We start from the raw sequence: 12,827 nt of genomic DNA on the forward strand, positions 1-12,827 counted from the left end.
AAGATTGTAAGCGAAAGTTGTGAAAAGTGACAGAAAATGTATTTGTTGTTTAAGTGCCATCACGAGACCTTCAAGCAACCATGAGGAAAAACAATGTTAAACATAATGTCCATGAATGTCTCATAGAATTGATTTGGAAAAGAATTCCCAAACAAGCCACTGTCATTCCCCTGCTGAAGTTTCCTCCTTTAGGTTAATTGTTTTCATTTTTTTTAAATTATTCTGTTATACATCCGTGAAGGATTGCTTCACCAACAACAGGAAACCAATTTGAACAAATATTAAAAAAAAGATTGAAGCCAAAAGTCCAAAATGGCACCACTCTCATTAGAAAAAAAAATTCTAATCTGGCATGATTCTGTAATATTACATTTAAATGGTCTTCCCATAACAGTGAACAAGTAATAATACAGAAACATATTCATGAAGATAAAATCCCTCCACCAGGGTAATTATACAAAACTGCTATGCCATTCAAAACATTTGAAAGAACATTGGAGAAAACAATACTTTGTTATCATCTTAAACACTTACACAGAGTATTTCATTAATGGCATACTTTAACACTGTAAACATATTGTAAGACTGCATGTGTCATTTGTGTGTTATTTGGATCTCTGTCTGGGTTCCACAGTTCATCATTTGGATGTGACATATTTCATAGCTGTATGGCTCATTTTGGCCTCACTCGGAACTGAGTTTTCCTGGAATGAACACACTGTGCATTTACAACAAGATTAAGATTTTTTGCACTCATGCATCAACGTGTATAAGCAAGTTGAATGTAGTTCTTCAGCTCACTTTTCGTGTTTATTCACTAAAATATACTGAACTATATGGTAAATGAATAGCTTACTGTGAGCTTAACATGGTGTCCTTTCTAAAATCACAAAAAAAAGAGGAATTTGCATGGGAAGGGACAGTATATTCTTCTATCCAATAAAACAAAATGGCTCACATAAAGTCTGACAATAGGCAAAAAAAGAAGGTCAAACATTCAAGGGAGGATGATTTTGATGATTGAAAATTGCAGTATTAAAATGAAAGACGTGTTCTCACTCTCCTTTCATGTGGCTTTGCTGTCTCCCTTCCTCTCAGGCTCATCCTGTCTCACTCTGATGGTCCGTTATAAGATGTGGCCACTAGATGTACATTTCGGTACAAAGAAGAAGAAAAAAAGTAAAACACTTTTTCATATGCTTCCAATTTCATTTGAATGACTCTTCTCTCTGGTCAAGGTCTTGCTCTCTCTCCGTTTCATTCTCACATCTCTTCATTTCTCAGTTCCACTCTCTCATTTTTACTATAAGAATAGCCCCTACTCAAGGTCACCTGGCCATCCCCAAGTGCAGCTGTGCTCAAAATTATCATAACTCATATAGCCTTTTTTTCCCCCCCACCAGATTCATTTCAGAATGAACGATGCAGAAAATAAAAACCGTAATCCCAAAAGTCACGAACACGCACACTGTCTCAAAATCTGTTACTGGGAGTTAAACCCGTATCACTTTGTGAGGCGAATGAACAGGCTTCCCCTTTAAAAAAGCTGCCCTAATGTATGAATCTGAGCTAGTGAACTGTGAAAAGATGCCGTCTGAGAGAGGCTTAGAGCACACTGCGGAGAGAAGAACACACGCACTAACACATACTGATATGAATTTCATTTGAAACCATTTTGTGGTTCCTAAGGGGATGCAGGAAGTCAACCCAGGTCAAAAAGAGATGGCATGACAGACATAAGAGAGAGATAGAGAACGATTCAGAAGGTGGTACATTGTTGAAGTAGCTTTCGTTTAACAAATTGCCTCTGAATAAGCACACATGGGGTGGGGGAGTGGGAGAGGTAATCAAGTGGGTCTGATAAAGCAATAATGTATGGTAGTTACACGTAGCCTGTACTGTAGATAATGCAAGCAGCTGGTTGTCTGATTATTTAGTTTTAGGCCATCTTTTATGTTGGGGCTACTTTAACATATTTTTGAAAAATGGATATATTTACAAACCATAAACAGGACTGTTCTCCTTGTCACATTAATCACAAGTAGTCTTAACTTATTCAACATATTAAATATGGTGGTTTAATCCTACACTGGGAATGTACTGAGCATCAGTTAAGGGTACCTCCATTAAGTGCAACCTCTATTTATGTCCTAACTGACTCAAGGACAGCAATACAGTAACTGCATTTTGACATTATTCACAAGCCAATATTTAGACAAATTCCCTGAATAAATTAAAAGTAACTTATCCAGTCTCTAAGGATTTTTAAAATCCACTGTGATGTTTTATTGTCAGACTGACATTCAGTGCTTTAGGCCTGTATGAGGGAATGGATTGTAGTCCGCTGCTACAGTCAATAGAGAAAACAGTTATTTTTACTTTTAAAATCTAACTGCTTCACACAATTTTACTCTCACTTGACAATAAGCTTCCTTAGAGGGAAAAAAAAGAAAATTTGTATTAAGGGTGACTTCTTTCCAGTTATCGCATTTTAGAAAAAAAAATGTTTTTTAGCACATTTCAAAACTAACTCCATATGAAATCCCACAAAGATGTACCTGCACATGCCAAATATCATTACAAAAATCCAATAAATACAGAAATTATTGCACAGTAGAAAGGCTCCATGGATTCCTAACTGATAAAATCCTCAGACAGTTTGCCAAGAAATACCAAGTTGGGCATTCCAGACAAGTTCTCATTAAAGTTTCCATTTGTTTATATTCTCAGGTGGCAGTTTCTGTGACAAGAAAAAAGATGAACATCAATCAGTCTTAATTTTTTTTAAGAGAGAGATTATCCAGCCAAGCCCCTTGGCTGAAGAAGTGGTTGTACGAAATTTGTGTGAGCATGTGTGTGTGTGTGCTTTTGTGTATATGTTCTGGAGAATGTACACTGTAGGCTGTATAACTAATGGTTGCTGGCTTAACCTCTGTCTGCCTGCTCCAGTTTGACCTCACTGGCCATCAAATGTTCACCATGCCATTTCTTCATGTGTTTCTCCAGTGTGCTGTAAACACTGAAGGGCATGTGGCAGATGTCGCAGCGATATACCTCTTTCCCAAATTGCCCATGGGTCTTCATGTGGCGTGTCAACTTAGAGCTCTGGGCACAGGCGTAGCTGCACAGGTCACACTTGTAGGGTCGCTCCCCCGTGTGGCTGCGTCGGTGCACGGTCAGGTTGCTGCAGTTCTTGAACACCTTGCCGCAGTACTCACATGTGTCATTCCTTCTCTCCTTGGAGATCGGGGGCCTGCCGGGTCCTGGTCCCCGCAGGAGGTGAGGAGTGCTGCTGCCACTGCGGCCAGAGGCGCTCCCTCCTTCCATCAGCTCACCAGGTGGGGTGGAGAAACGCAGGCTCCCTGTTTCTGAAGAGGAATGCTCAGAGGAGGTGGCAAATGGTGACTGGCGGGAATCGGAGAAACCCAAGAAGGGTTCTCTGATGAAGTGGCGTGAAGCAGCATAGCCAGCCAGGAGCTGAGAGTAGACATTCTCCGGGGATATAAGGGGTATGGTTGGGGGAAGTTCCAGCTGTTCCTTCTCAATCTTGATCCTCTTGTTGTTGGAGGGGCTTGGGCTGGTAATGGGGGTGGGCCGACGCTGGAACAGCCCAGGGAATGAGTCTGCTTCAGATACACTAATTCTGCCATTCATCACAGGCCTCTGATGCTCCAGCTCATCTCGAGCTCTGTCCTGCTCCCTCTCATTCTCTCTTTCTCTTTCAGCTTCACCCCTCTCCCCACCATCTCCATTAGGTTGTCGTTCCAGGCTTCTTTTATTAGGGTTAAGTCTAAGGTGATTGTCCAGATGGTTGTACGGGTGCATGATACCCACTCCACCACTGTCATTTACTCTATCCCCACTCAGGGCCTTCTCCTCGGGAGACTGTCTAGGGCCATTCTCCCTATTCTGCCTAAACTCCTGGGAGTCCTCACTTAAATTTGAATCTGGCCGACTTCCATTCCTCAGCAGTTCTTCCTCTTCCTCTTCCTCCTCTTCTTCTTCCTCCTCTTCATCCTCCTCCTCCTCCTCATTGTCCATACCTATCCCTCTTGAATCTCCTTCCCGATTCTTTTCTTCACCCTCTCCTCCCTCTCCTCTATTTCCCTGTTCTGGTGAGCCACTCATGGATCCAGACTTGTTATGCATATGTGTCTTCATGTGCCTCTTGAGCTTGCTTGCCTGGGAACATGCATGGTCACATAGATGGCACTTGTACGGCCTCTCACCTGTGTGGCTGCGTCTATGGACAATCAGGTTGCTCTGGAATTTGAAAATCTTGCCACAAAACTCACAGGATTTGGCTTTCCCCGCAGCCTGGTGCTGACCCTGGCTGTCAAGAGGGCTGGAAGAACCATGTCCCCCCTGAGAAGTGGGTGGTTGTGGGGCATAGGCTAGAAATGCTGGGGGCTTGGCACCAGGCTGGAAAAGGGTTGGACTCAGCAGGCGGTGCATGGGTGGCACACGGTTAGGTGAGAGAGGAGGTGTGGGCCCCCCATTATTGGTTGTGTTGCCTGCTAATTCCCTCAGCCGTCGAGAGAAGTCCATGGAGGGAGGCTCCATGGGGGTCATCCGCATCACCCTCTCAAAGGCACTGGGATGCTGGGAGAGCAGCCCCATCTCCTCTGGGCCCAGTCGCTCTAGAGGGGGTCTTGGGGGAGGTGGAGGGCTGACAAAGGGAGGTGTCGCAGGCAGCCGGGTCTCCATATATCCTGGGGGAGGGGGGTGTTCCCTGAGCAGTGGCGCAGCCATGCGGAGAAGGTGGAATGGGTTGTTGGTGTCACCGAGGAAAGTGGGGAGAGGGGAACGGGGCAAGACATCAGCACCTGGAGGTGGAGGCAGAGCCATGCGGGGAGTGAGGGAGCAGTTGGCCAGGTGGTTGTCCAGGTAAATGCGGATGCCGTGAGTGTGCTGGGCATGCTGAAGCAGGAACCAGGCACTGGTGAAGGTCTGCTTACAGGTGGTGCAGATGTAGCTGGATGGCTCATCTTTATCTGTTGGTAAAAGGAAATAAAATCATTAACGTTAAAAAAAAAAACATCCAATAAAATATGCAAATAAAAATATTTTTATTCAACATTTTTGACCAAAATATAACTTTACAGTGCCTGCGTGATTATTATCAACCTCTGTGCACAAGCATGGAATAATGTTTAGGAAAATTAATTGTGTTTAAAATGCACAGTTCTGTATGTGTGTCAATGAGTGTGTTCCATGGGCTTTGTCTGTGTGTGTATGAAATTTTGAGTGTGTCTGTGTGTGTCTACAGGCTAATGCAGATGGCAGGCACTGCCCTAAGGCCACAACACATTATGCTAATTCTAATGTCAGCTAGGGTTTAATATACAGATCCATCTCGTCTACTCTGTCATTTCCATATGGAGAGAGGGGAGGAAGCCATTAAAAAACACACCAATGGGGGGGAGGAAATCTGGGATAGGGGAAGGGAGAAAGGGTGAGGTGTGGCTATAGAAAGAAAAAGAGACCCACAAAAAGAAAGACAGTAGAGGATGGAGCAGACAGTGTGTAAACTATAAAGACCCCTCCGCTCCTAAAACAGCATCCACATTAAATAAAGCTTGTGGTGTAATAACAAGTACAGTAAAGTGATCAGTTGTGGCTGCACATACAGAGACAAACTGTGTCTCACTAATTGACAAATTGCTCCTTTAAATGGTGTGACTTATTAATGCCAAATGAATCTCTCAGTCACTGTGACAAGGCCCTGTCAGCCTGTTTGTGACTCATGAAAAGAACCTGTGTTGGGATACACCTAATTCAACACAGGCTAGCACTGAAGAGGCAATTCCACAGCCTTGTGCCTGCTTGCAAGGCATCTGCATCTATTTTATCATCAGCGGCTACCACAAGTGAAGTTGGTATGGCAGCACCAAAGCTTGGACCCCAGAGGGGGAAAACAAAGATGGAGAAGTTACTCTGGTTCAAAGTCTTATGTGATCAAGAAAGGAGTGCTTAAGATGGCTGACTGCCTCAAAGCCACCCATTGTCATGGAATGTAAAACACATACAGACACTGATACATGCAAAGCAATATTTTCTTTTCTCTTTCCTGCTCTGTCTCCTAAGTCTCTCACAGCACATCCCTGTACACTCACAGATTCACACATACACACACAGACACACACTAGCACCATGTAGAACAGATGAGCAAAAGCTGATGTTGGATCAGTGTCTAGTACAGGAAGCTGATTTGGCGGTGTGATTGGTTTGGCTTTCCCCAGGGGAGAGGGGGTCAGAAAAAGTTAATGAGGGGCTCATTTACTGATTCTGTCTGTTTTTCTCTGCTATTAGTGGGGCTCTGGTGTAGCCGTCACTCACTGTTTGTGTGGGGCGGGACATGACCTGACTCCTGCTGCTAACATGCGTACAAGAGTGTGTGTGGACGTGTTTGTGGATGTGATTTTTGTGCTTGCACGTGTATGTGTCCCTTTGTATTACTTACATTATGGGGACCAAAACCTGTTAACACACTCACATGGTGGGGACTCGGCTGAATTTTAGGGTGGCAACATGGTTTAAGGTTAGGGTTAGGTTAACGTTAGGGTCGGGGTTAGGGTTAGGCAAGTAGTGGCTATGGTTAAAGTTAGGATAAGTCTACAGGAAATGAATGTAAGTCAATGTAAAGTCCCCACAAGGGAGGAAAACACAGTGTGTATGTGTGTGTGTGTGTGTGTGTATGTGTGGGGCGTGTGGTGGGCTGCATGCCTGTGTTTAGTTTGGCTAGGCTTCACACGACCGTTTGGCAGCAGAGAGCTGGACAGCTTAGCAACTTGGACGGGGAGAGAGAGGGAAGGGAAGAGGAGGAGGAGACAGGGTGAGCAGAGAAGTGGAAGGACTTTAATGCATGCACATACACACACACACACACACACACACACAGACAACTAAGTCTATTTGCATGTGGATAGGCACTGAGAGGGGTCTCTAGATTTGGGAGCTGTATAACCTTATCATGAGGATCAATGGGCCCTTTTCATATGATGTCACACAATGGCAATTGTTCCTCCAATTGGTAGATCCCCACTTCCGCTGGTCAGCGTAATCATTGAGTTCGTACAGTCTAAAGGAGCTGCCACAAACATTAATGGATGATGTTTAACAGATTGTGGATATTTTTTCACTGTGTTACTGGTTCAGGCCTCCCCTTTAAGTGCTTATTGTCAATGTGATTGTGACATGGGAAGTAGTGCTATTTATTTTGGGGAAGCAGCCAGTGCAGTAATGTACATGCTACTAAGGGTGGGAAAAAGTTACAGTAGTTGGCTAAAAAACATCTACATAAGCTTGCAGTGCTATATACAAAGCCTAAGAGGACAAATATTATGTTTGCTGAGACTAGGCAGAATAAAGTCCCTGTTTGAGCAAAGTTATCTCAGTCTCCCTGTTTTCTTCACGACCACCAAGGCCCGGGCTGCTAAGGCTAGCTAACATAAAGCTAGTATAAACACCAGAGGACTTCCAGCTTCAATTCAGAGCTGCAGATCTGCAAAGGTAACAACTGACATCTCAGTCCAAACTTGACAAAGCTGTAACTTTTTACTGGATGCTACCCATTTGATTTTGAAGGTTTCTAGGGTATAATTTTCAAAATATTCTAGTTTATGCTAACACTAGCTTTGCAGTAAAGCAAATAAGATGCTAGTGTCCTTTACCAATGTTAACATTTTATATATCAGAGTTTAAACAATGTAACTGTGACTAACATACCAGTTAATGTGTTTGTAGGCTGATTGTCAAGCTTGAATATGTTTTACAACTGCGATTGGTGAGCTGATAACATTGGTGGTGGTGTTCTGCCCATGGAACTTGCCTTCTTAGTTCTTTCTGGACAGGGTGTATTTTTTTTAGCTATGAAAATACAGCTCCCCCATCCTCTCACTAAATGACACTGTATATATTTTAAAAAGTTGATTAAATTTTTAACACATTGGTATAATTTACAGGCTAATATTTTGATTCGACATTACTTCTCCATGGCTCCATAACTGCTAGTGTCGCTATCAGAGAACTTAATTCACCAGTGATATGTGGCAGTAACAAAAAATAAATTAATATTATTGTGAACAAATGTAATTTACAGATTTACAATGTCATACTGTAAATATTATTCTAGTGGGTACGGCCATTGCCTTTTCTTTTTTTTTAACAATCTCAAGGAAATGTTGGACTGAAGCTTTGTCCCAGTGCAGGCCTGAACTGAAAACAACAATACACCCTCACCCCGGAATCTTCATGTTAGCTGACCTCACTGTGAAAAGGGCCCATATAGGGAGAAGGACTGATGGTCTCACTTGAGCCGTCTCCTTTTTGTTTATTTAATCCAGATTTTGGTCTACCGCCATTGTCTCATTAGTACAAGCTAACCAATAATATATCGCCACCCCACCAACACATTTGCATCTTGTCATATCTTGCACCATTTTGCCATATGCTGTTAAAGGAAGCATGGCAATAGAGTGGCAGCTGATGGCTCCTGCCTAATGACAGCCAAAGACAAATTTCATCAACTTCCCAAACATGCAAGCAAGTGGGGGGAAGCCAGAAAAAAAGGAGAGAGCAAAAGAAAAGAGTCAGTAAAAGCAACTAAGAGAATCAATGAATGATTCAGGATGTTGATGATAATACGGGAGTGCCTTATGCTGCAGTTCCTCTAACGACTGCTATGTGAAGGTTCTCAGAAAAAAACAGTATGTGCTTTGCACAAGATGTTTAATTTCTTCTAATGTGCATGTTTGAAATCTAACAATACATTAAAAAGACATGAAAACCTCAAGAAGGGTGTCTCTGCAGTCATGTCTACTTGATTGACAGTTCTCTCAGGCTATCACACTCAGCTGCAAAACCTCCTTTTAGAAACATATGTGGAACATCACAGATATCACCTCCGTGTTTCTTTCTGACACAAATGCACATCCTAAATCACAGACATCTTCACACCACTCTTCCCTCTCACACACTTGCACACATGCTGCGAGAGTGTGGATGTTGTCGCTGCTCAGTGCTCCAGCCAATAAAAGCCTTCATTATAGAATCACGATGGGCTGTGTCATGCTTCAGTTTGTGGTAATTACAGTCGTCTGCTTGACACGCAGGCAGAGACCCCTCCATCACTGCCTGAATGCCAAGGTCAACTACCAGTTAAAATAGTTACATTCTCTTCTCCATGCACTGACTGATACTGGACCTAATTGCCCACTTTACTCTAGCACACCATACAGTATGCACACACATACGCTATTCGGCGAATGTGACTGAGACAAGAGGTTAAATGAAATGGAGTCACAGCAGGATTCTATAAAGTAGTGCCACATTATATATATTGTCATTTTGCTAGCAGTACCACAACTAGTAAAAGTGATGGGATTCACCTCGAAAACGGTATGTGTTATATCCCTTCCCGCGTGTCTAACCATGCACACTTTTCACAATACAGACTTGAGACCTGCTTTGGAGGGCAGCTCTTTGTCCTGTGTAACAACATGAATACTAAGGGCCAGGAGGCCTGGAGGAAGTTATTAAAACACTGGCACATGCGTGGAGCTTAGGTGGGCCAGTAATAATGCCCTTTGTATCTCCTGGGTTGGTTTTTTACTAAACCACCAGGCCAATTAACCCAGTCTTCAGGGACTAAGATCTGAGCTTTACATCAGAGTTTATTCTTTCCAGATTGCCTTTTATAGACATTGTTTTGCCTTAAAAAGTACAAGCCAGCGAATGAAGGGGATCCATGTTATTGACTGTTTGCATATGACCAGAAAAATTGGTGTGGGTTAAAGTAGACACCAGGCATATGGTCCAGACATGTGGATTTGTGTTTAATTTAGGAACTCACATATGCAATCCCTGCAGCCTGAGCCTGATTTATATTTTCGAACCGTGAGCTTCTGCCATTTACATTACACTCAGTTTTTATCAGATGTTCTAATCTGGAGGAGCTTATAGTAAAACCACAGAAGAATAGCAAAAATCCATGGTTTAACTTTCAACAAGATGGGCAAACTGGAGTTATTCAGCTGACAGCGAACCCTGAGTGGATAGTAATGAATGCTCACTGATGTCAAATTTACTCTCACAAAGTTTAGGGGAAAAAAAATCATAATATATAAATAATGATTTGAACACTAGCCCACCAGCTTCTCTACAGTGCCAAATTCAGCTGGCATGGACATCTCTAAACTAGACAGGGTGTACAATATTACAACCAAGGAGCAAAGTTTGGAGTGTGCAGAATAATGTTGCTTTAGTGTAGAAACAGAAGACAGTGCAGGTTCTGGTTGTTAACAAGGAGGTGAATCAGAAAGCGAGATGGGCTACAGTAGGTGTGTGTGTATAGTGTAGCATTCCAGGGGTTCAGATTCATGGTACATTCCATCAAGGGTAATAGAATGCCACAGCAACAGATTTGCATACAGAACAAAGCCACCCGCAGGCAAGGCCAGTGGGACAGAAAGCTGCCCCTGCAGCCCCTCCCCAGCCCTCTCTGTTCACTCATACACACACACTTATGTGCCCACACCAGTACGAGCTTTGGGAGTATGCGTGTGTGCACCTGTCAGGGGTTAGCTGACACCTCTGCTGCTGGCAAAGCATCTCCTCATTAGCATGGCTGTGATCTGGGGGTCCCCAGGGGTCTCAGCCTCCTCACCTAACCCCCTGCCCCCTCCTACACCTCTGCTCTCTGCTCCTCTCCTCCTCCTCACATCTCCCATCCGTCCTTCCTACTCCTCCTCCTTATTCCTCCATGCTCTCCTCCCCTCTGCTCTGATGGCTTCCTTGTCATGAAGGCTGCTAATCAGGAGACACAGGACACACAGATCATCTGTGTACGTCTGTGTCTGTGCTTCACACGGCACAAGGAGCCTGGACAATAAACTACAGTAAGGCCCTTGTGAGCAGTGGCTGAGTGTCACACATATGTAGTTAAATAAAGAGGGAGATGGAGAGACAGAAAGAAGGAGAGAGACTGTGGAGGGTGGCAGCAGCAGGCAGGGGGTAAGGCTCTCACACAGTGTGACTGGCTCCACGCTAACTCAAAACAGCTTCAGCCCACTAACCATATACATGTGTTTGTGTGTTTGTGTGTGTGTGTGTGTGTGTGTGTGTGTGTGTGTGTGTGTGTGTGTGCAGCCAGTATGACCAGTTGAAATGCCTGACAGCCTGAGAGCGTTCTTAAAGAAACAGTGCTCCTTAATGTGTTTACTGAAAAGTGTGCTGGACTACACAAAGTATTTTCTTTCACTTCCTATCCATATTCATCTCTTCCATTTTCTCTGTTTCTCTGTCATCCTTTTCTCTCACGTAACACTAAGCACCTGTACAAGGTATCTGGGTACTCCACCCTGACCCTCATGCCTCCTGGGATGTGGGTCAAATGAACAATAAAAGGGATCAGGTATCTCTAACAACTTGATCTCAGGCACACACACGCACATTGAGCGCGTCCAGCTGTACAACAATGTATGAGTGGAAGAGGCTCTCATGTAGCACGACAGAGGGAGCATGTTATCGCCATGAGGCAAGCTAAGGCGCAGGGGACACGGTCTGAAAAATAACTGGAAAGACCTCTCTGTCAGTAAAGAGCTATGACTTTTGGCTCAAATTCTAGGACAAAGAGGGAGGGAGAAAGAGGGACCAATATAGACAAAAAGAGGTAGCGAGAGTGAAAAAAAGGAGGGGAGCTCCATATAGTGCATTAGCTAAGCTCTCTGTGGCATTTCTCTAAGCCTGACTCATCGACATCAGCTCCTGCCTGATCCCAAGAGCCTGTATGTTTGTGCACGCAAGTGTGTGTGCATGTTTTTTGGATTACATGCACACTTTTGGGGTCTGCTATCATGTGATGCTGACAAATGGGTGACACTCAGTCATGCTTGTGGTTGCAAGAAGATGCAAGAAAGAGGAGCAAGATGGAGGAGAGTATGAAAGGAAGGGAACTGAGGGTGGTGGGAGAAATAAAGAATAAGAAACAGGAGATACAGTGAAAGGCGAAGAAGAGAGTTACAGATAGCAAAGGAAGGATTATGCTTTTTTTTCTGTATCACCTGCATTTCCAAATGACTAACATGCACGTTAATCTCTCATTCCATCACTTACCTATTTTACCATGACACAGCAGGGAAAAAGGATGAGATAAAATAAAAAAGGACACAATGGCATAAATACTATGGTGAAAGCAGGCTAAATTAAAGCAAACTGATAAACAGAATAAACCATGGATGGATGATTTTAGGAAGAACGTCCCCACTGGTGCAACAGATGAACCAAAAAAAACAAAATGTTTGAATAGGTGATGGCATCAAAAGACAAAAACTCAGGCTGCTTTGACAATGAAATGGAGACTGACTTTGTGGACTCTGGTGAAAACAGGCTAAATTAAAGCAAACTGATAAACAGAATAAACCATGGATGGATGATTTTAGGGAGAATGTCCCCACTGGTGCAACAGATGAACCAAAAAAAACAAAATGTTTGAATAGGTGATGGCATCAAAAGACAAAAACTCAGGCTGCTTTGACAATGAAATGGAGACTGACTTTGTGGACTCACACAATGTTTGTTTGAGGTTTTACATCCAAATGAGCTCCAGCTATACCCCTCAGGGACCCTCACTTTGTCCAGAAAGTCAATTTTCTATTCACTGGCAGTGAATAAGAAATTGAGCTTGACATATGAGTGACATGTGAATTCTGTTTTGTGGGTTTATTAAATTTTTCATTGGATCAATCATTTTATACAAACAGCACATAAAATGTATTGTGTAAGTAAGGAAGTGAGGAAAAAGTGGCTCTATTGTTTCAGACTTGAAA

At 43.3% G+C, this 12,827-nt stretch overlaps 1 protein-coding gene across 3 annotated transcripts in view; it reads right to left on the reverse strand.

The window, feature by feature from the left end:
- Positions 1-16: 16 nt before the first annotated feature.
- bcl11bb (BCL11 transcription factor B b) overlaps positions 17-12,827 on the reverse strand; it is a 31,455-nt gene continuing 18,644 nt past the window's right edge. For 2 of the 3 annotated variants that reach the window (XM_020603831.1, XM_020603830.1), the window contains exon 3: positions 17-4,994. In XM_020603831.1, coding sequence (XP_020459487.1) covers positions 2,926-4,994 — 2,069 coding nt within the window. In that variant the 3' untranslated portion in view covers positions 17-2,925. The remainder of the gene's footprint in view (positions 4,995-12,827) is intronic. The other variant, XM_020603832.1, reaches the window with a different exon arrangement.

The sequence above is a fragment of the Monopterus albus genome, unplaced genomic scaffold (assembly GCF_001952655.1).
Source record: "Monopterus albus unplaced genomic scaffold, M_albus_1.0 scaffold62.1, whole genome shotgun sequence".
NCBI lineage: Eukaryota > Metazoa > Chordata > Actinopteri > Synbranchiformes > Synbranchidae > Monopterus > Monopterus albus.